The sequence below is a fragment of the Alosa pseudoharengus genome, unplaced genomic scaffold, assembly GCF_046254945.1.
Source record: "Alosa pseudoharengus isolate Yale_2024_CS ecotype anadromous, Long Island Sound unplaced genomic scaffold, YU_APseudo_1.1 YU_APseudo_1.1_scf_17, whole genome shotgun sequence".
Lineage (NCBI taxonomy): Eukaryota > Metazoa > Chordata > Actinopteri > Clupeiformes > Clupeidae > Alosa > Alosa pseudoharengus.
The window spans coordinates 23554109-23577355 of NW_027468640.1; the positions used below are offsets into that span (position 1 = coordinate 23554109).

The 23247-nt window shown below is 42.1% G+C and overlaps 1 protein-coding gene across 2 annotated transcripts in view; it reads left to right on the forward strand.

Annotated features, from left to right (window-relative positions):
- Positions 1-663: 663 nt before the first annotated feature.
- LOC143127484 (RELT-like protein 1) overlaps positions 664-23247 on the forward strand; it is a 65530-nt gene continuing 42946 nt past the window's right edge. For both annotated transcript variants that reach the window (XM_076289016.1, XM_076289017.1), the window contains exons 1-2: positions 664-1039; positions 10630-10842. In XM_076289016.1, the coding sequence (XP_076145131.1) occupies positions 1006-1039; positions 10630-10842 (247 nt within the window). In that variant the 5' untranslated portion in view covers positions 664-1005. The remainder of the gene's footprint in view (positions 1040-10629; positions 10843-23247) is intronic.

Below are 23247 nucleotides of genomic sequence, written 5' to 3' on the forward strand. Positions count from 1 at the left end.
GCTTCAAGTCTTTCAATTACAAAATAGTATTTTGTATTTGAAATACATATTTTAAATACATGTATTAGAAATACTGCCCATCCCTGGCAACATGGTAAAAAGATGAAAATGGCTTGATTTTACTTCCAATTCATTTTACATTCTCCAAGGTATTAACATTAACATTTTTCATAACTCCATATAGGACGTTTCTGTACATAAATGTAAGCACTGTGGCAGTAGTAATGCAATATTTAGAAAATGTAGGCTACTCTTGTACTCTTGATGCAATGATACGCAAATTACAAATATAAGGCTACTACTTTCAAATCGGAGTGATATTTTAAAGAAACTATTAGGCCTGCATCTGTGAACCTTTCTAGTTACAACGCATAAGTTATTTGACTGAGCATTGGACACATTAAATTATCTTATTAAAAAAATGACATGTTTGTTTAGTGTAATAAATAATCATAGAGTTCTGTAATTGACTGGGTCCAGTCAGAAGCGCTGAAACACTCTTTACAGCTGTAAGGAGCAAATTGAAGATGTATGACAATTATATCCAAAAATTGTTGGTATTCTCTAAAAACACCATTACCCAAAATGCTGTCTGTCAGTCAGTTTTTTGTTTGTCGTCTATATTCCGGCGCACTGCAGCCATATCGAAAATGCCGCCAACTACTGGGAACGAAGGTTATTGACAGGGGTGAAAGCAAGGTTTTGAAACAACGTGGCCAGATATAAGGGAATTATTAGTTTATCTCTCAAGTGTTCACTCTGCGCTGGATTATCTTCAGTTAGGGGCGTTGGCCTCCTGCAACTTTCAAGGCAAACTGCAGCTTTAAAAGTGGGATGTTCCTGATTGCTTTGGTAAGAATGAGGAAATACTGAGTAACAACGGTCCGAGGGAGAGCAAGTCCCAAGATATCCGACACAAGACCGGCCGAGCTTCTGAAGTGAGCGTCCGACTGAGCAGAGCTCCCCAGTAGCTGACCATATCCTCGCCCAGCATCCGCGAGGCTGATGGGGGATTCAGGAATTACGAGCGGTATAACGCGTGAGTGCAAATCACGTTTGATATAAAAAAAATATTCAGACCACTGCAGATAGTGTTTGAAGGGCGCAACTGTCTTTCAAATGGTTTATACACGCCCTTAAGATGGAATAGGCTGGTGTCAAACGACCGCGACTCATTTCAAATACTGTGGAGTTTACATGTATTGTGGCGTAGTTGGATAGGGGACTGTCAGTTGACCAGTTTGACAAAATTACTGTGACCGTGCCCTTACCCCATGTAGACTACGAATGCCACCGAGAAAGTCTGTTTTCGACCCCAGCCACACTCAGGTTATTTTGTGGAATACAGGGGTCTACCAGTTCGGTAGTAATTGAGTTCAGTGCAGCTTCGCGTTGGTCTATCGGTGGATGTTGGCCACAACTGTGATGGCATTATTGAGAACAGTCGTGTGATTTTTATTGTTGAGGTTCAATTAAGTGCATCACTTGCTTTAGCTTATAGTAGGCTAAACCACATAATTTAGTCTGTGTAGGCTAATTACAGTTGAATACCTGTACTTCCAGACCAGAGTCTAACGTTTCCTTCTCTAAACAAAACCCATACCACAAGTAGATAGTGTAGACACAACCCTGCAAAGGATGACGTAGGATATATGTATGGGTATAGCTGTATTTCGGGTAAATATTACATGTGCAGTCATACTCCTACATGTATTTAGATCCTTTTGGAGTTCATGCATGTCCGCCCTAATTCTGAGGAATAGTTATCCCGTGCGTAAAGAACCATCCTATCCAAAATCCTGAAATCTCTAAACTGTTTTCCTTAGTCTCTTGGTTCCAGCTATACGTCATTCATTTGTTTACAGATTTAAGGTTGGACTGGTCCTTGTCTCTGAACATGTGACATCTTTCGATAGTGACCTCTCGTCCTCTCTCCTCTCAAACACCCGCGCAGCTGTTGTCTGCACGAGCCAAAAACTGCACCCGCGGGCTCATTTCATTAGCGAGTGCCATCCAGCATAAGCTTTTTAGGGAAAACCCACACGCGCTCCAACGTGAGCTGCATACTGTTGCTTACTCTAATGTGGACTCTAGGGACTTAACAGAAGGTCAGAGGAAGTTTTATCAGTTAATGTGAAGATTCATACACGTACAGACGAAAGTGAATGTGGTGTGTGCGTGAGTTGAGGGAAGGCCTGATGCCTATCTTTGGCCTAAAGTTCGACCTCATACACACGCAAACACATACGTATTGACATACGTATATATATATATATTTATTTTTTACCAAGCCTGGCTTCGAGGCATGAGCATCTGTTAGTAGCTGATAAAGCAGCTAATACCACTGTGAGGAGTAGTAATTAAAGGCTATGTATCTGTTGCAGACCTTTTTTTCAGTGGACCTACTGTATTTGGTTTCTTGTTCTGTCATATTGCAGAGGTCAGGTCGGGAGGTTTCTACAGAGATTCTATTACCCTGTACAGAAATGAGAGGAGAATAGAGAGACTAATACAATGAGATATAAGTGAAAGTTCTCTTGGGCAGGATTCCATTCAGTGTTGACTGGATGTAGTCTTTGAGCCTCAAAAGAATGCAGGAAGAGAAAACGGATCCCCACAATGTGATTCCAAGCAAGTTTTCTTGTTAAAACGTTTCATTCTGTCTTGAATGCATCTGTATGGCATTTGGAAAAGGGCATTAAATGTCAGATAAATGAGTGTTAATGTCTGAGATGAGATGTAGGACTTGACACAACACAGTGACACTCATACATTCAGAAGAGGCTCCCTTTTTAGTATGTTTTATTACAAATGACTTGACTATATGGTTGTATGTTTCTCTTTGGTAACCTGACGTCTTATCTATTGTCTCTAAGTGCATTTTGGCGTCGCTTGTATGCGTATCTCTTGACTCATGTCATAGAAACCTAGAAGGGGAAGTTTCTTTGAATACAAACGAAGTCTGAAACACCTTGTCTTTCCTTTTCCGTCTCTCATTCCTGGTCTTGTTTTGTCTCTTTACTCTATTTGTCTCTTTACTATTTAGTATTTATGTAATGGTTAGTGTTTATGTAAGGCTTCTCTCTAATTGTTCCTTTGGATGTGATGACTCACAAGCATGCTAGCATACCTGTCAGTGGAGACACCTGTGTTGAGACAGCAGAGCAGGGCAGGTTAATGAGAAATGTAAAGGTAGGGCCACAGACACAGGCACACACGTCACGGCAACAACTGGGGGAGTGACCAAAGGTGGTTCACGCTACCTGTTGTCTTATTGTTTGATCTTTGATGGTCGCTTCTTCGCTCCCTGTTTGTTTCTCTCCTCATCTTTTCTGTCTCTGTTTATCTCTTCATCTTCTCTCTCTCTCTCGCTCTCTCTCTCTTGCTCTCTCTCCCTTTCCCTCTGTCACTTTCCCTCAAACTCTCTCATGTCATGTCTCTCTAGTATGCCCATTGGTGCAGTGTGCTTAGTCACTAAGTAAATTAAAGCAGTAGAAAACGCTAATACATTTTTCTGTCTTTTAGAAACACATCACGCATACACACCCATGCACAGACACAGGCCAAAGTGTATTTGTGTGTGTGTGTGTGTGTGTGTGTGTGTTCATTCTACATATTAGACACACAATGCCACAGACACGGTGGACAATGGTCTCTTTGTCAGCTTGAGGTGGGCCTGTTTGATTTAATTTTTTTAGGAATGCTGCGCGCGGTGGAGAGAAGGAAAACAGTCGGGCTGGGCCGCTGCATAGCTCTGCTGCAGCATTCTGAGCTTGTGACCTTTTGACCTTGTCATACTGCAGCACATCGCAAACACGACCTCCCAACCAGACCAGATGATTCCATGGGAAAGTCGTGTGTGTGTGTGTATGGTATAGTATATATACTCTTTTGATCCCGTGAGGGAAATTTGGTCTCTGCATTTATCCCAATCCGTGAATTAGTGAAACTCAGCACACAGTGAGGTGAGGCACACACTTACCCCGGTGCAGTGAGCTGCCTGCAACGACAGCGGCGCTCGGGGAGCAGTGAGGGGTTAGGTGCCTTGCTCAAGGGCACTTTAGCCGTGCCTACTGGTCGGGGTTCGAACCGGCAACCCTCCGGTTGCAAGTCCGAAGCGCTAACCAGTAGGCCACGGCTGCCCCTGTGTGTGTGTGTGTGTGTGTGTGTGTGTGTGTGTGTGTGTGTGTGTGTGTGTGTGTGTGTGTGTGTGTGTGTGTGTGTGTGTGTGTGTGTGTGTGTGTGTGTGTGTGTGTGTGTGTGTGTGTGTGTGTGTGTGTGTGTGTGTGTGTGTGTGTGTGTGTGTGTGTGTGTGTGTGTGTGTGTGTGTGTGTGTGTGTGTGTGTGTGTGTGTGTGTGTGTGTGTGTGTTGTGTGCCACGTGAGCGAGAGCTCTTAAGAGTCTGTGCATACATATTTAACAAGACTTGGTGAGCTGTACAGTTACAACAGCAACTGATAAGACCGCATTGACAGAGCCACCTAACTGTAGTAAAGAGACAGGTGGGGGGCAGGGCACCACAGAATGGGAGAGAGATGTGGGAGCCAGAGAGTGGCAGATGGACAGAGACAGAATAAAAATGAGGGAGAGAGAGAAATAATTTTCTAATATACACAGGAGAGATGTTAAATTCCAAGTGCTATAGGAATAATCCAAGTGTTATAGGAAGTGCTATCATCAACAACAAAATAACGGCAACAATAGATATTAAATATAACTGAAAGCAGCAACGAGGGGGCCAAGCTGGAGTTGTCATGGCAACTCGATGTTGTTACATCAGACATATAGCTATAAGCAGTCACAGCAAGTTTCATGTCAAACAACCAAAGATTGGTTGAGATAAGGCCTATTTTGCTGGCGGCTTCGCCACCTATTGGCTGTGACGGGCAAACGATTTTGTCAATTGCTCCAGAAAGTAATGCACTGATAAGGCATTGTCTGAAGATGGTCTGTGCCAATTTTGGTGAAGATCGGATCAAATGTGTGACCTGTGAAAATGTTTTTGTGTTTCCGACAAAATCCAAGATGGCAGCCAGATTGATTACAGTGACATCATAGGTTGGCATTTGTCGGCCTTAAGACCCCCTACAGTATTAACAGACACCACTAGTAAGTTTTAATTCCAAACACATCAACAGTTTCAAGCCAAAATGCAAATTTGCTAAGTGCAGTGCCCCCTATAGGGTCAAAAGTTAAGTGCGTGAACGCATGTCCATTTTTGGCCTGTTGATGGCGCTAGAGCGCTTGAGGTGCCGACATGAAACTTGGTGAAATTAATCATGGGACTGTGGTTAATCAGTGTGGCAAATTTCAGAACTTTTTACCAGACGGTTCTATGGGCTGCCATAGACTTCAATGGCGGAATAATAATAATAGGAAAACGTAGAAACACAATGGGACTTCGCAGCTTCGCTGCTTGGCCCCCAAAAAAGAAAGAAGAGCTCTTTGACAGTGGTGGTGTTGTGGTGGGACGGAGTGAGAGGGCTAGCTTCCCACAGAGAGGAAATGGAGGGGATTTGGGCTGGATGGGAAACAGATGAGGGGGGACCTCTGAGGCTGTGCATGGAGGCCAGGAGCGGTGGAAGGCTGGGGCATGGAGGCCAGGGCCAGCAGGCAAGCTACAGTACGTCATTTTCCCAGAGAACACAGAGGTCTCCCCGCCAGCTGACCCTGGGCACTAAAGCCTGGTGCTCCTGAGGGGTATTCCAGAAAGCAGGTTTACTTGCTTAACTGGGTATGTTAACCCAGAGTTAGTGGTAAACCTGGGATTTCAGTTCCAGAAAGCTCAAATATGATCAGGCTATGTAAGTAACTATGGTAACATAGGCTCTGAACTTAACTGGGTATGTAAACCCAGAGTAAATGGTAAACCTGGGATTTCAGTTCCAGAAAGCTCAAAAATGACCAGGCTATGTAAATAACTATGGTAACATAGGCTCTGAACTTAACCTGGTAGGGGGTAGGTTTTGTTCAGGTTATGTTCAATTATGTTCGGTTATTTCAGTGCATGTTCAACCAGGCCGCTATTTTTACACTTGTCACACAATGGCGTTTTATTTTGACGAAGGTCCGATTGACAAAGAAGCACAAAATCATGTAGGCTAATATTCATCCGTGCAATTCACCATGAGAGGGCGATAGACCACAACATCACATGATACATTCTTTTCTAAACGAGTTTTTCAAGAGCGCTAGAGTTTTTCAGCTGAATCATAGGCTATAGGCTTGAAAAGCATTCTCCATCCCTACATTACGCATGGTGGATTATAATAGAATAAAATAAATCTTTAATGTAGGCTAGCTAGCCTACACCATAGTGGACATTTGTCTTTGGCCCACAAGACAGATGGACAAACAACGTCTCAGACACATTGAAGATATGATTAAAACAAGTACAGTAGCCTACAAAAAAGGGAAAACATATAGAAAATTAATAAATACGTTTAAATAAAGACTGCATAACAGCTGTCATGCAGGTAGGGCTATGCGTGTTGTCACTAAGTTTGGTTAAGAATGCTGATGGCATTTGGGATAAAATAGTTTTTAATAGGCTACACACGCGCTCTCCGACTGGGAGTTTTTGTAGTGTCGGTCGGTGCGTAAAGTTTGCCTTGCGCTAAAGCAGTTCATTCGTTTTCATGGACACAAACCCACGAGGATCATTAGTACCCAACTGGCAGGTCAGCATCACTTATTAAGTTTTACAAATGTGGACCGAAGATAGGCTGTCTTAGCTGGTGAGCTTCAATTAACGGGCTTTAGCTTTTTCAGAATGTCCTTGGTCGAATGGATAGGTCATAGGCCACTTCTCTTTTTATATGTGATTATGCTTCACATCTTATCACAAACGTGGAGGCGAAATGGCAGGGCCCAGTAGGCCTACACGATGCAAGGAATGATGTAGCCTATCCGGGAGTCTAATTTGAGCGACACATTTCAACAGGGTGCGTTAGGGCAGGCCTACACCTTACTAGAATATTATCAGATCCACTACAGACTTATTAATGTGTAGGCTGTAACTTAATGTTATATGTGCAATTACAGGAGAACCTGATGGGTATGCTACTGGGGGATAGAGGATAGGCTACCCATGCCTTCCGACATTCATCACCCTTCCGATGCTGGAGCGCAAATGTTTAACTTGGCCCACAGCTGCAGAACCCGCGTTAAAATAGAAAATTACATTTGTGATTCTCAAGGAGTCTATGGCCCACTCAATCTGTGACAAGGTAGGCTAGTTTAAGAAAGCATCATTCAAAGCAGTCAATACAATACGTAATGTCCACTAAATTATTTAATTGTGCTTTTGACATAGGCTATCCTAAACGTACGCATTTACACGGTCAGTTAGGGACCGTTCGTTATTTATAAACGGGGTCACCGGAGGAAAATAGGGGAGGGTCATGTCTTTTTATTCTTTGTTGAGGGGAGGGTCACCTAACTTTTTTTTGTCTAGGAGGGAGGGTCACCCATCTTTTGTATTAATGAAAACAGCAAAAAATCTAAGTGGCTTGTTTGATTGTTGATTTCTGTCGCCATATAACGTTCTCTTTCGTTCCAAAGCTCTGTCAACATTGAGCAATGAAAATAAGGGAGATTTCCTGGGTTTACGCAAAATACGGAAAATGTCAACATTCGTCCCCATTAACGTTGGAAGGGTTGGAGCAACAAAGTAGCCTACTTTATTCACGCCTAACAGCCTATATCCATTTGGTCAACTTTATCCAGCCCTAAAAAAGCTAAATTTAACTTTGGTTTACTTGTAGTTTACCTAACTTTAAACAGTGTGCATGCTTAACATAAAGCATATGTGCTTCATTCATACACATCCAGCTCCTAACGTTTTGACAAGCATTTCTACCAATTGACCTTGTTCCTGCCCATCTCTAGCTTTGCTGTCTCCATCCTTTCTGTTTTTGTTGTTTGCAAAAAAATATATAGTATTTATTGGTAACCAGCAACAAGTGCAATTTGTTATTCGCTGTCATTCTCTCTCCTGCCAACAAAAATGTGTTACGTTCCAAGTAGCAGTGCGTAATTCTGCTTCATAAAGTTGAACAAATACATTTGGTCATATAAATAGCCAGTTTATGGTCTACAGTGTAGTTGGTAAGTTATGGTAGGCCAACTTGGAGTGAATATACAGGGGGAATTCTTTGTCTAGCTGAGTAGCCTGCCAGGTGCGCACGTAGGCATAGCCTACGGCCGAACACTGCAAGCGCTAATAATTCGTGCTCTCACGACAACCACGTCGTTAACTTAAATAGGCCTAGGTTAACGTCACTCTGAGTTTGCATTCAAGCAAGCAAAACGATGATTTGAATACATCTGTTTCTCTGGAAGGGCAAGGGGGAACAACAGGACAACACAGAGACAGGCCAGAATGCAGGACTAAGGAGTATTACACGAATATGGGATATTCTACGGGAAAATATATTAAAACGGCAAGACAGCGGGGAAACGTTAAAATGATAAACCCGGAAAAAGTTGGCATGTTAGGTATTTTTCGGTCCCTGTGATTATTTGTGAAATTGTGCAAACGGCCTTTTCAAGTCATTTGAGAAGGAAGGAGTGTAGCAAGCTCCCAAATTGACGCTCGTCTGAGAAATTGAGTTTTGGATAATGTTCAGCTTCGGCAGCTTTACAATGACTGAGGAAGCCTAGAGACGAGTCCATAGCAACAAGTTCATGTGTTGAATTTGTTATTACCCAGTGTGCTTTGTTGAATGGTCTCAATGCTTTATTGTTTTATTTCATGTGAATAATTACTAGAGGAGTAACTTTTCAAGTAGGCTAATGCAGTTGCAGGAAGTGTGCATTTAGTTTCCATTGTGTTTCCACAACAATGTTAGTGAGTAAATCTACTGAAATGGCCACCATCTTGGTGAAGTGTGATGTGTAAGATCAGAAAGCAGAGGTTGGTTTTAAAGCGGTGGCTTATGTTGATGGGTTATCATAGCATAGCATAGCATAGTGCGTAATAGCGTCGGCGGAAGACATCGACAATTGGTCGGGGAGGGTCATGTCATTTTTGAAAATGCTGATGGAGGGTCGTTGAAAATTATATAGCAGGCAGGGGAGGGTCATGCAACTTTTGATCGAAGCACTTAAAATCCCTCCGGTGATTCCGTTTATAAATAACGAACGGTCCCTTAGGCTATTCTCTGTCAAGCAAGGTCTCGTTCCTTGGCAGACGCTCAAGTATTGCTCTTTTTTTGTTATCACAGTTCTCTCCTCCTCGTAAGCCTCGAGGAGAACTTGCTACTCCGCCTCTGAAAAATACGGTGCTCTTCGTTTCGCCGGTTTCACTCATGGTTTCGACTCTCAATAGATGATGCCTTTATAAGTTCACCGTGAACGCGCACAACTCGAGGTTATCTAACACAGGGTTGATTGAACTAACTGGTAACTGGTGTTTTGGAACCGACAGCTCGGGTTTAGTCGCCACAGGTTCAGACAACCCAGAGGTTAAGTTTTATCTCAATGTTTGTTAAACCTCCTTTCTGGAATATCCCACTGCACTGGTGTGTGTGTGGTAGTCTCTGTGTGTCCTATGCTGGGGGCCTGTCTGACAAGTGCAGACAGATGCATGGCCTTTTTTGCTTAAATGTTTTTGTACTGTGTTTACATATCTTTTGCATAGTTTATGGTACATGTGTGCACATGGTAATCTAATTGGTAGGATATGTTTATTTATGTAAGCATGCATATATGTATACACCCTTCCAGTTTTGAGTTGTTGATGAAATAGTTTTTAATTACAGAGTGAAGTGACTGACAGATAGATAGATAGAGCGAGCGACAAAAGGAGGGAGGGATGTATGGATAGAGGGAAGTGGAAAGTTACTGGGGGATGCAGCCATCCTTAGTCAGCACTATGATGACCGTGACTGCGACAGTGATACCGTCTGGCTGCTGTGCTGGCTGGCAGTCCCGCTTGCTCGCTTGCAGTCAGACAGTCACTCCTCTCTCTCTCTCCCTCTTTCTCTTTCTCTCTCTCTCTCTCTCTACTGTTTTCTTTTCTCTTTTTCCTCCCCTCCTCTTTCTTTGCTCTGTGTACTCTCTCACGCTGTGTCTGTCACGGTTTTATTCTCCTCTAGCTTTGTGAATCAGTCATTCATTACACAGACATGCATCACCAAAGTGTTATGGTGCAGTGGCATTATGGAATTGCAGTGCAGAGATAGTCTCCAGTGCTTTAACCGCATGTCTGTATTTATAACTCAATAATAGTGTTCCTCAGGGAGCAGTGCTGTTTCACTTGGCCATTTTCAGCACCATATGTGTAGACTCTCGCTCTCGCGCTCTCTCTTTCTCTCTCTCTCTCTCTCTCTCTCTCCTTTCTTTCTCTCTCTGTCTCTCACCTTTCTTTCTCTCTCTCTCTCATCAGCCATCATCAGCTACCATCAGGGTAGTTATGAGAGTGAAATTTTAGTAGGTATACACAACAGAAGAACGATTTGAACTTCCACTGCTTGATCAAAACGTCAGTACCCTTTGTAATATGTTTGTATGGAAAGTCTTGTATTGTGTTGATGCATGATCATACATTGGATATATTCACATAAATGACAGAAATTCTTCGGACACATTTACGAATAGTTGTCCATCGCGCTTTATCTGTTACAGCGGGCAGCCCAGAGGACGCCAGCACGCCTGCAGAGGATTCGGGCAGCAGTCCGGAGTACGTAGCGTTCGGCCTGGTGCCCGTCTTCTTCCTGCTGGGACTGCTGGGGGTGCTCATCTGCCATGCGCTCAAGAAGAAGGGCTACCGGTGCACCACGGAGGCCGAGGACGCGCAGGCGGCCGAGGACGAGCTCGAGAAGGACCTGGAGAGAGCAGGTGAGCAAGGGGATGGGATGGGGGTAGCATGTGGGAGCTACCACACTGAAAAAACGGGGGTGTTCCGTCTGACTTGGGATGTACTACCTCAGTTAGGGTTAGATCTCTGAGTGGCATATGATGTGGTAGGAAGACCAAAAAGGACCGAAAGTGTCCACCAATTTGCAGGATCGACGTACCCTCTACACTCAGTCACAGGTTCCGTTTGGTTAGGTTTTCCTCTGTGCAGAAAGTGTAAAAAGGACAGTAGCTCAGCAGTCAAATATGAATTGCATTTGGTTTGCCTTGTCTTTGGTAAGGTTGGGCAAAAGTTGCTGTGTGCATTAAGCTTTATTAATGATTTTGTGAATGATTTTGTACTACTGGGCTGCCGTTACCAGTACCCACTCAGAAGAGCTTGAGTTTAGAGGCTGCTGGGTTGCTAAAAAAGCGCACATTTTATGCTAGAGGACTGTAATTTCACTCTAGAGGATGTTTAAAGTTGTCATAATTCAACCCATGGAAAATGGATTCGGTCATCCTCATCCACCGCCAGCATTGAGTGAATGTTGAGGAAGTTTTTCCACAACAGTTCAAAACCTGATGTCCTCTGGCTTTCGATTCCCCTTTTTTCAGCCAGTAGGAATTGAAACTGAATTGCATGTTCCACTCAACTCATTGACCACCATGTGAGTCAGAGTATTATGGCACAAAGGCTAACTGTGGTTGTGGATCACTATGTGCTTTCAGTTCATTCTAATCAACCCATACATTGACCAGCAGCTACCTGCTTCTGGATCAGTCGCCACAGGTGACTGTACGCGAATCCGGTTGTTAAGTCGTGATGCAATAATGTGCCCGGAAATTTCTTTTTCCAGGTCTAGTTTTTTCACATAGACCCCATAGTTTTTTCCCATAGACAGTAAAAGAAACATTTTTTTTTCTGCTATTCAGAGTAGCTAATAGGAAGATTGTCGTTCTACTACTCACTTGCTCCCTTAACCTAACAAAATCCTATTTTTCGCTGACGTTGCCCTTGGTTTAGATCGTCTGTCTGCACAGCTGCACTAATTACTCTGTTAGAGTTAAGCATTTGTTTTCTTTTTGAACCTCACTAAAACAGAGGTGATGACTGGGTTTACAGGTTGTGAAAACCGGCTGGCTGTGCTAGTATCCGTTTTTAGATGAAAAAGCTATGACGTCAGACTTAACAACCGGATAGTCATGAGGCAATACCCCTCTCTGACTTTCCCTCTGCCAATCTGTCATTGTGCATCACTGCTGACAGACCACTGTGTCCAAACAAAGGTGATAGTGTGGGGAATCGTGGGCAAGAGCTCAGGTCACATTGACTGACACATTTCCTAGATAAGATAGCAGACCGCCGCCTTTAACGTTACTGAAGAGGCATGTCTTGTGGTAGGGAGAGGCTGACATGTTGAAATGCAAAAAAAAGGTGCATCGATCTGCCGAGACCACTACCTTGACCCCCATTTATGCGTCGGAATGGACTTGTGTAATGCTTTTAAGAGAGCATGAGATAAAGGTGTTATCTATACTGGGAGAGACGTTTGTTAGTAGTGGAAGCTTTATTGCTTTTGTCTGAGTAATGGCCGACTCCATTTAACTCCTGACTTTCCCACTCTCTTGTGCACACACACACACACACACACACACACACACACTGTGTGACTGTTTAGTGTCTATAGTAGCTATAGTTTTGCACTTAAATCCTCTCCTTGATGGATTGTGGATGTCTTATGAAAATGTTGAGGGGGCACTTCCTGGAATGATCATGAAACAGATTGGAGATGTCTCAGACATCTGATCTATCTATCGGCCTCCCCTTTAACAATCTAATTTTGGGCTCTGTTGACATGCAGCACAGTGTGTTGCTGAAGCATATAGCACCGAAAAAAACACAAGGATGGAGAGGAACTGTACACTAACTTCAATTACACATGCCGTTTTGCCATTAACCTCGGTTATAAATCATAAAAGTTCAAGGATTAAAGTTCTCCGTCATAGGACGGATTTCCGTCAATTTGATTTTAGAAATGTCATATTTGAGATCGATGCAGATCCGATGAGAAAAAAAATAGGAGGGGGGGGGGGGACTGTCACCTTTGCTTTTCCTTTTTTAAGGCAACTACAAATATAAGGTAAATGTTTAAAGACCTAATGTTCTTGAGAACTTTCTGTGTCTCAATCCGTGACCGCTCAAGAAGATACGTCCTACGTCAGCCATGAGTTTCGCTTTGTATGTTGTAGCTACACACTTGTCTCGGGCGTTTGCTTATAAAAAAGAACACGTATGGAGGACTATAACGGTCTAAAAGTTGGATTATAGTGACACAATCGAGACAGCTGATGAGGTTGGCCAATCCGTCTAACTTTTTTGGATATGATATTGTGAGCTCTATGTGCGAATTCGGAGGCTGTGTTCTTTCCGTGCATCAATGTAGACACTTACTATCGCGAACTCTTGTCAGGGGAGGTCATTCATTTTGGGTGTCACCTATGACTTGAACAGATAGCCTGCTATGCCACCCGATGTAGGCTACTATTATTGTTACAGTTTTTAATCAATGCAACTAACATTATGTGTAAAGCGACGCAATATAAACCGTAGCCTATGCAATTTATTATCCCGTCTGTTATGACATACAACAATGTTTTTCACAATTTGCGACGGAAGGTTTTGACTGAGCGTGTCGAGTAAGGGGGTCAGTCGTGTTTGTGACGCACAGACAGCCTTGTAGCCTATTTTGCTTAGGCCTCACTTTTAACGACAATAGGTTGTGAGTGTATGTTGACAAAAAATAACCATACAATTAAAATAGTCAACTTAAAACTTTGCTATAAAATATTATTAATTTATAGCACAAAACCATAACCAGTGGGCCTACCAGAACCTCGCATATTAGCGTCATGATTTGTGTGCGTCTATTTGGCAAGGCCACTAGCTGTCATGGATGCGTTGTTGCTAAAAGAAGGCAGGTGTCAAAAGTTAAAAAATAAATGCAGATGGGCAGCTGTTGGAAACGGGGGAGAACTAACAAGCCATGGTGTAAAGAAATTAAAGTGCCAGGAGTTTGCTTTTGCGCGGTTCGCTGCAAGAAAATTGTTTATGGATGCAATAGGAAAACGTTTTAGCACGCCACCAATCAGAAGACCGCCATAAGGTTAACGTTCGTGCACTTCAGGACATCTTCCCTACCTGGTGCAACTAGCCACCACGACAGAGGTAGGCTACGTTTATCTATGGCTGACCGTTTTTACGTTTAGAAAGTAGGCTACGCATGTTCTTTCATAGCGCAACACGACCTGTCCTTAACCATATCGCAACCTCTTGTCAACCTTATACAATCTGTTGCTGAAGACAAAAGCGCCGTCTCCAGATTGTCGTTACAAATGCGCAGACCTCCTGCATGAGCACACAAAGTATTGCTGCTCATTGGAAAACTGAGTTGTCTGTAAAACTCAAAATTACCATGTTATCATTAAATGCGGATGGGGCAACAAATGGAAATATGAACAATATCTAGAATGTTCTGATTTGTTACTTTGATGAGGAAATGGGAAGTCTTGCAAACTTGATTTTATAGATTTTACTTGGTGTTGAATTGCATATTAACAAGAAAAAAATCTCCCCTTTAAACACTTTTGGCCTGAAGTAATTAAATAAGAGTGTGTTAAAGCCTTTCTACAATATTGCTGCAGTAGAAAAGAACAGCAATGGCTAATCAGCAATGGTCAGGGATGGTACTAAAATATATTTTTGTTCATCAGGAAAACTCAATCTCAATCAAGAACACTCTCAATTCGCCTTATTCACATGGCGGCCATTGGCGGCTAAAACAAGGCTAGGGTACACAAACCATAGGATTGTTATGTTCTATGCATTCACCTGTAGGTGGCATTAATTATATAGTAAGTGTACCCTGTAGCCTCGTTTTGGTTTAAACAATGGCCGCTGTGTGAATAAGGCGAATACTCCCTTTACTTTGCTGTTTGCATCTTTTTGTACATTAAAAACCAATAGGTCGCGACCGCAAAAGGGGTGCTATCTCTATAGGTAGATATGAACAACGTATGACTTATGGCCTGAAAAAAGTTCAGTCAAACGATTTTTTTCACTTTAATCCCTGCATAAAAGTTCATTAATCTCTCTGACTTTAAAGTCAGTATTTCAAAAGAAAGACCAGTCAGTGTGAATGTACTGTAGGCTACATGTAGCTCTCTAACACTCCCATAGTGCCTGTTGTTGTTCGGTGTGACTGTGCTTAGGTGAAATAGTCAGGATGGAGGAGCAAAGTGTGGTCCCTGAATAGGTGTAATACAACATACGGTACTCAAGATTTTAACCAAAATTATAATAATGGTCTTTGTAGCAAAAATGAATACAAAATAAACAGTGGCAATATGCTAATAAAAATCAGCCACTAATGTTAAGTAAACGTGGAAAAGTGTGTGTGTGGGGGGGGGGGGTGGGGTGGAGAGTGGAGAATCCTGGTCCTGGATCTTTTTCTCTATGAGTCCTGCTCTCTCTCCCTCCATTAACTCCTGAACGTGTGGCAGTCCTGTGTGGGCATGGACTCTTGGCTCAGAATGAAGAATGTGGTTGGGCTCATGTCATGTTTAGACTTGGGTCTTGCTCTCACACTACCCTCAACATTCAAGGGAAACTGTTTATAGAGGGAGAGACAGAAGGGGGAAGAGAGGGAGGGAGGGATACAGAGAAAGTCTGTCGGATGACTCTGGAAGTTCTCTGTGTGGAAGCTTTGTGTTGGAAAAGCCTAAAGGGTTCCAGTGGTAGGCGTTTGTTTGAGAAATTATGTGTGGGGTTTCTGTGTGCCGGCTCTTCCGTACGTTAACTGGCCCATTCAGTCCTGCTGTGTATGAATTGGTGGTTTGGCCAACAGGGTTGGTGCATAGCAAAATGTTAAAAAGAAAATGACTCGCCACATTTCCCCTCCCCTTTTTATTGCACTTATTGAATTGCTGTTGACATTTGCACAAAATGCACTTTATCAGTGGAATGTTATCATGAAAAACCAATGCGTTTCTTGATGTTGAAGCTAGAAGAACAGGAAGAGAATATCGTACTGGTCTTAAACAAACAGTAGCCTGTGGTGTTTGTGGTTGCTCCTTGGAGCTCAGTGAGTACATTGGTCTTGTAACAGGGTGTCCGCGGGGTTGTAAAAAGTATTAAAAGGTAGTAAATGAAATTAGCCAAATTTAAGGCCATTTAAAAGTATTAAAAAGTAATAAACGTCATCTGATGAGGTATTACATTTTCGAACCACTAACTATGATGTTTTCCATTTGTGTTAAGTCCAGGCCTATCTCCTAAAATTCACGTGAATTTATTTATATTATATTAATTATATGTGCGAGTAGGACCTGAGCGATATGTCAGTGTGCGTTCGCGGTAAAAACTTTTAGCGCCCCCTCAAACTCTATGCTCAAACTGGATATACGGCTGGCTTACTGCCTAAACTTGTTGCCAAAAGTTCGCTACCATTGACGATGTCATGGTTAGAGGACTCGAGATTCAAAGACTGGCTTAGGCTAGTTGGCAACAGCCAAGAGGCTTATTACCACGTCTGTAAAAAGACAATAAATGCCCCTGGATGGGAGTGAATGCCTTCAGGTCACATATGGAGTCTACCAGAGCCGTTTTTCTACCGCTCTGGAGCCAGCAAACAAGAATGGGCGGACGTAATCAGAGGTGGAAGAGTCGACTGCCTGGCTCATCGGCCACGTAGGGCTACTGTCTCCACATAAATATGCGTCATTGAAGCTATCATGTCTACGCTACCAGCTGTCATAGTCATCCAAAAAAGTAATAATTTGCGCCATCGCGTTTTCAATGACTACATATAGCCTAAACTAGGCCTAGCCTACATACAGTATCACAATAACCATTTTCAAATTAAAAGTCCCCATAAAGGCAGAAGGCCTTTTCATTCAAACAAATATATAATTAAATGAAAGGGAAAAAACAAGAATATAACATGTAAACATATGCACATGTTATAAGGGGTTATTTGCAATGAGCTACCCCTGCCTTGACTACAGAATAGAGGTTAAATATAGGCCTGACAGTGTTGCTTTGTTTAGGCTATAAGATAAGGTTTAGGCTATAAGATTTAACATTTTCTACCCTTAGTAAATGTCATGTTAAGGTTAGTTTAACAGGTGTTACCTTTACATTATTCAAAGCTTGCTCAGGAGCTATAGGGTTACTCCCTTGATGTAGTATGTGATGAGATCAAAGTCCCAATAGACTTGCTTAAAATTAGTTGAATATAAGAACCTGTGTAGGTTTGTATAGGCTGTATGGTAATATGCTATCAATATATTATAATATAATATATTTTAAGTCAATTTGTCAATTAGTTTCCACAAAATTCCCCAGAAGTCACCATTTAAGGGGTTATTTTTCAAAATTTTCGTCACAGGGAGCATGCAGGCCCAAAAGTATTTTATCACATGGGGCCCACATTCTCCAGCAGCACCCAATTAATAGTTAGTATTTTTGTAAAATGTGACAGCCTATTTTTGAATGTGATACCTTGACTGGCAAATTATATGAGACAGCAAGGGTGTGTGTGTGTGTGTGTACTGCGTATGGTCGTGGGCCTTTTTAGAAGAAAGTCCAGTATACCTTTTCTGATTTTCATTTGTCATTTTGTCTTGATTGAGATAGAATGATAGTGAAAGAGTGTAGTGCTGGAGAAGTGGTGTGTGCTCTTCCTACACATAACAATGAAATAACTTTTTTATGGGTTAGGATTAAATAACAAATAATTGTGTATAGGCCAGTGTTTTTATTGAAGCAAAAAAGGAACAAAGTATCCAGTAACTGTAATAATAGATACTTGATTTGAATTGTAAGCATTGCTACACTTTCTTACTCAGAAAGTTAAGTAACAAAAATGACAGTAATCTGTTACTTTATAATTAGTTACCCCCAACACTGAATTTCGAAAGGTTGCCGCTAGTTGCAGCTCGAAGTCGTGTTGGTATTAAATAATATTGTGAAGGTATTAAAAAAGGTATTAAAAGGTATTAAATTCAACTTAAGAATTTCTGTATATACCCTGTGTAAGGCAAGTGTTTGCTAGTCTCCAGCCAACCATTGTGTGACTCATTTCTTGCGAAAAGTGCACCATAGTAGAATGTACCAATCAACAGTTGTCAATGGCACATCCAACCAGTCTGGCAGTCATGACCAGTTTTAGGTGGAAAAACAGGTTGGTTCCCAGAGATGACATTCTATATCATAGTATTAATGGGTTGTCTCATTAATGTTTATGGTCATCATGAAGTGCTGAAATCACATATGGGTCCTTAAATCAACACTTCGCAGAACTCTGCAAACTGTTAAATCAACTGCAGAGTTCTGCAACACTTTGCAGACTGCTGCGGACTCTTTTGGAGGTCCTTGTACCTGTGAACCCCTCGCTGGAATTAGCCAATGAGGTGTTACTGTAGCATTAGAGTCCAGCTGGCTATTTGTGACCAAGTCTGAACCCAGTAGGCCTCTTGCGGATCAGAGAACATGACATCTTTGATTGAAATGTAACATGCTCTAATCAGGTGTAGAGAGCAGGAGAGAGACCTAGAGCTGTACTGTGGGTTTCCAGGGTCAAGTCTGAGATGCTCTCCCTGATGACTAGGCTTGGGTATCGAATATCGAGTATTGGTTGGAACCGGGACATTCTTTGCGATTTTTCCGGAATCGTTCAAAAGTTTAAATTTCGATTCCTAGTTTCGATTCCCAGTCCGCCGACCAGAAGAAGAAACGGCTGAACACCAACGAAGAAGCGCATAGTTCATAGAATTAAAATTCATGGAGAATGTCAGACTATTTCATTCAGAAAGCAGGGTTCCCGCGGATCCTTAAAAAGTCTTAAATACAACTGAATTTTCGAAAGAGAGGTATTAAATGTGCGTATGGGACCGCCAGCGAGTGCAAGAGAGCGAGTGATGTCTCCATCCAGTTTCGTGTATTTAAAACGCAATTGTATAAGTGACTAGGCTATTAGGCTACGGGAGGAAGTGTAGTGGTTGCAGAGTGAAGATGTTTTTCAAGGGTTTGGTTAAAGGTGTGAAAACGGTAATAATACAGTAGGCCTATGTACAAATAATATGCCTGACGTTTTCGTGGTGTAGCTGAGGCCTGAGAGATAGACAGGTAGCCTAGGTGGAATGAGGGAGCCTATGGTAGAATGAGCGGGAGAAAGAGTTGGTAAGCCAGTTAGCGATAGGTTGGCCATATGTTCGAATTTAGGCCGGACATATGGATTTTAAAAGCCCTGTCCGGCGTCCGGCGCAGCCTCAAGCCAGACGCTCATTTGTTCTCCTTTTTGGAGTTGCGCTTGGCATCTAAAGTCTTTGCTCGGACGCAGCATCGTTTCACAAACTATGGACGCGAAGACTGCTGGTCAAATTATGTGCAGTGCTTCGCAATCAGGAGGAAATACTGTATATGTTAAGTTGATCTGTTTGCATCTTTCCAGCGTGTGTTGCTGGCCTAGCCTAGGGAAGAAAATATCTGTCTAAGTTATAATAGCCTACCTGTAATATCTGCCAGCAGCTTGCTTGCCAGCATTTCCCAGTAGGCTAGGCCTACTTCGCAAAAGTTGTGAAATATAACCGCATATTTTTTGAATGTCGGTGACTGCTACAAAAAAAAAAAAAAAATATGTGCGTTCATAATATGTGAGTGCTTGAGATGAAACCAGCAGTTTTCAGCAGGATCATGCGAGGAGGACCTGTCTCTTAATTAATTTAAAACATGGGTTAAAAAAAAAAAAAAAAAAAAAAAAGGTAATGGGGGAAAAAAAACATGAAGAAGAAAAAAAAAAACGATGCACTTTTGCGGGATCTCATTGCGGGATCTCGCAAAGTTTTGCGAGATCTCGCAAAACTTTTTTTCTACTTTTGGAACTTGCTGGGCTTCCTACTTGACCCCAATAGGCCCACAAACCACTACCGCCAGATGGCAATCGTATCATGATACTCTGATTGCTCTATCACTGTTGCGTGTTGTGGTTTTCTGGACACATTACATAGGCCTATGACACGGGAGGGAGAGGGAGACACCTGCGTGCAGACACGCACACACAGCAGGCTACAATAAATTACCTAACAGACAGCAACCTAATTTCGAGGTATCACCTATTAAATAAATGTAAAGGACACAGAACTGTAAGCTCAAATTCAAAAACGTTTGAAGTCTACCCAAACATATGCAAAGGGAATATATATAAATTGTGTTGCATATAGCCAGCTTAATTAATGTCAATTTAAAGATTATGATTAGCAGTTTCTATGCATTTTTCCATTGATAGTTACAGGAAGCCACGTTGTTGTTTAAACTATTGTTACTTCTAGCCCACTTTACCTCCAGTTTCACTTGCTGCAGGGACGCACACATTGCATGAGCGATCATAAGCGTTGTATCTCCGATGTAGAACTCAAATGTTTCTTGACGCCGCCGTTTGTAAGATCAGATCAAATAAGACGTTCTAAATGGAACGCGATGTAATTAAGCTGTTCCTTTCCAAGCGTCTTGGAGACGTACTGTATGTGTGCTGACTGGGCTATGTCTATATAGTTGATGACACCAAATGAATAAGTATGCTGCCAGGGGCGTAGATTTGCGTGGGGACCGAAGGACGTGTCCACACCAATGTCAAATTACGACTGAAATGTCCCCACCAATATTCAAGTTGAAATGGGGGAAAAAGCACTCACATGCGCTACACAGAGTTAAATCATTTCTCACTTCAGTGCTGCGGATCATCTCGTACAGATCTTGTAATGTGCAGTAGCCTATAAGGGTAAATCGGGCTGATTTGAAGTTCCCTATAATAACTACCAGTGAGCCGCAGCATGCAGCGCTTCAGCTTTACTTCACTACAAGCATGAAGTGCGTCCAAATTCACCCATTCTTCTCTGTTGAACTCCTCGAGAAGTAGGCTACTCATCACACATGTGTCACATGAAGGAGCCTTTCTCAGCTTTTAAACGGTGCTAGCTAGCCACTGTTTGCTGTGATAAACAGTTTGTGAGAAAAATAACTTCAAGAGATTTAATAATTATTCTCTGCGCCTATCTCCACATCCATTCGTCTCGGTGGAATATTGTAGGCCTACACACTCTTCACGCAACACATGACAAACCATCAGAATAAACAGCAGACCTTACCGAACACAAAGGTGTAATGCATTTCCGTGTATAGTTGGCTGTTCCAGAGTAATCCGGGTTTGAAATAAATTATAGCAAAATTCAACATGGTCTTTCGGCTGCATTTCTTAAAACTAAGCTGTGCTTACATCACCTAGATAGGCTATCTGTAAATATTAGAATCAGAGAATATACAGGCAGCTCACGGTTAAGACTTTGTCAATGTAGCCTTAATGATTTCTTTTCACAAAATGCTAAGCATGCATGTATTTAAGTTTCTTAAAACTGAGCTGTGCTTAAATGGGCATGATTTCATAAGACCAAATAGAAAATAAATGTTAAATATAGCCTACATATTAAAATCAGATTATGTAGGCTACACAGTGTAGTTAGATCAAGTTGAACAGTAGCACATAATCATGGGTAGTAGTTGGACAGTAGCACATTTTAATCAGTTTATATATCTATAGTGGCTGGTGAAAGAGTTGAGTGGGTAGTGTCCCCACCAAAGCTCAGACCAAACCTACGCCCTTGTACGCTGCAAATGAGCAGACGTGTGAAGCACCGGGCATAACTTAATTTCGCGGCTACGTGGAGCAGTAGTAGGTTAATTGTTGAGGAGGCCCATAGTTTGAGAAAAGCTGCAGATCATAGGCAGAGAAAGCATAATGCTCTGAGAACAGTAGCCAAAGGTTTTCCTGCAGAAACAGGTGCCTTGGTGCACGCACCCCGCTTTCACTTTGACTCCCTGCATTGTGACAAACTGTCAGTCAGACAGTGAATTTTGGTTTACTAAATTAGCATAATGCGGTAACAATTATCATTTCAATTCTATCTGAAATCTGCTCACTGCAGACGTTACAATGCAGACCCAAGCAGCAGCATAGCCTTGAAAGACGTACACTTTGAATTTGATCAGAGCGGCTCTGGTTCTTCACCTAACTTGATGTGATTGGCTGGATGACCGTTCAATTAAATCAACAGACCTCTTTGTGTCTCTGTGTGTGCGTTACGGTTCCAACTCTTTACGGGAGCGTTTATTTCCATATTTTACTTTCAATTTAATCTGACAAAAAGTGTGGGGGATAGAATCGTGTTCCAGCAAAACTGTGTACGTTATAACACCCACATCCCCCACGCTTGCTACGCGCCTGTGTGTGCGTGTCTGCACGCAGGTGTCTCCCTCTCCCTCCCGTGTCATAGGCCTATATAATGTGTCCAGAAAACCCACAACACGCAACTGTGATAGCCTACTATGATTGCTCTATCATGATACGATTGCCATCTGGCGGTAGTGGTTTGTGGGACTATTGGGGTCAAGTAGGAAGCCCAGCAAGTTCCAAAAGTAGAAAAAAAAAAATTTGCGGGATCTCGCAAAGAGTTTTGCGGGGCGAGATCCCGCAAAACTTTGCGAGATCCCGCAATGAGATCCCGCAAAAGTGCATCGTTTTTTTTTTCTTCTTCATGTTTTTTTTCCCCATTACTTTTTTTTTTTTTTTTTTTTTTTTTTTTTTTAACCCATGTTTTTTTTTCCCATGTCACCCGGAGGGCTCCGTAGACAATAGATGCACATAGTAAATTATATAAAGTAGGCTTATTAAAATATGTAAATAGCTTAGTCTAACTTTGAAAAAAATATTGAAGGGAATCCAGTCTAGTGCACATGTGTTTGGCAAGTAGCCCTAGGCTACTACAGACACAGGTGAAGAACAGTCAGCCTCAGCAGTAAGCAAAACCAAATATGTACAGCCAGCTTCAAAAGCAAGCAGCCCAGACCCTAAAATTAGGCATTTATAGCTGTGAAGGTAATTCACACACAATTATTTTTCTTTCGCCAAAATATATTTGGTAACTTCTGTAGACATCCAAAATGGGGTGGGGGATAAAATTAGTAGGAAAAAAAAAACTATTGCATAAACAGTCATATATATCTTTTTTTCGTGGTATAGTCTTAATTTTCATTTAGATGTCTTGAAAAGGTCTTAAAAAGTCTTTAAATTTGCACTTGGAAAATGTGCAGATACCCTGAGAAAGACCGTTGGTTAGCTAGCTCATTTAAAATATCCTAAACTTTTTTTGACCCTGCCTTTAAAAAAAATCGGAATCGAGAATCGTTAGGAACCGGAATCGAAATAAGAAATCGGAATCGGAATCGTTCAAATTGAAACAATACCCAAACCTACTGATGACCCCGGGGGGCTCCCTGCACTGGACTAAAGTGAC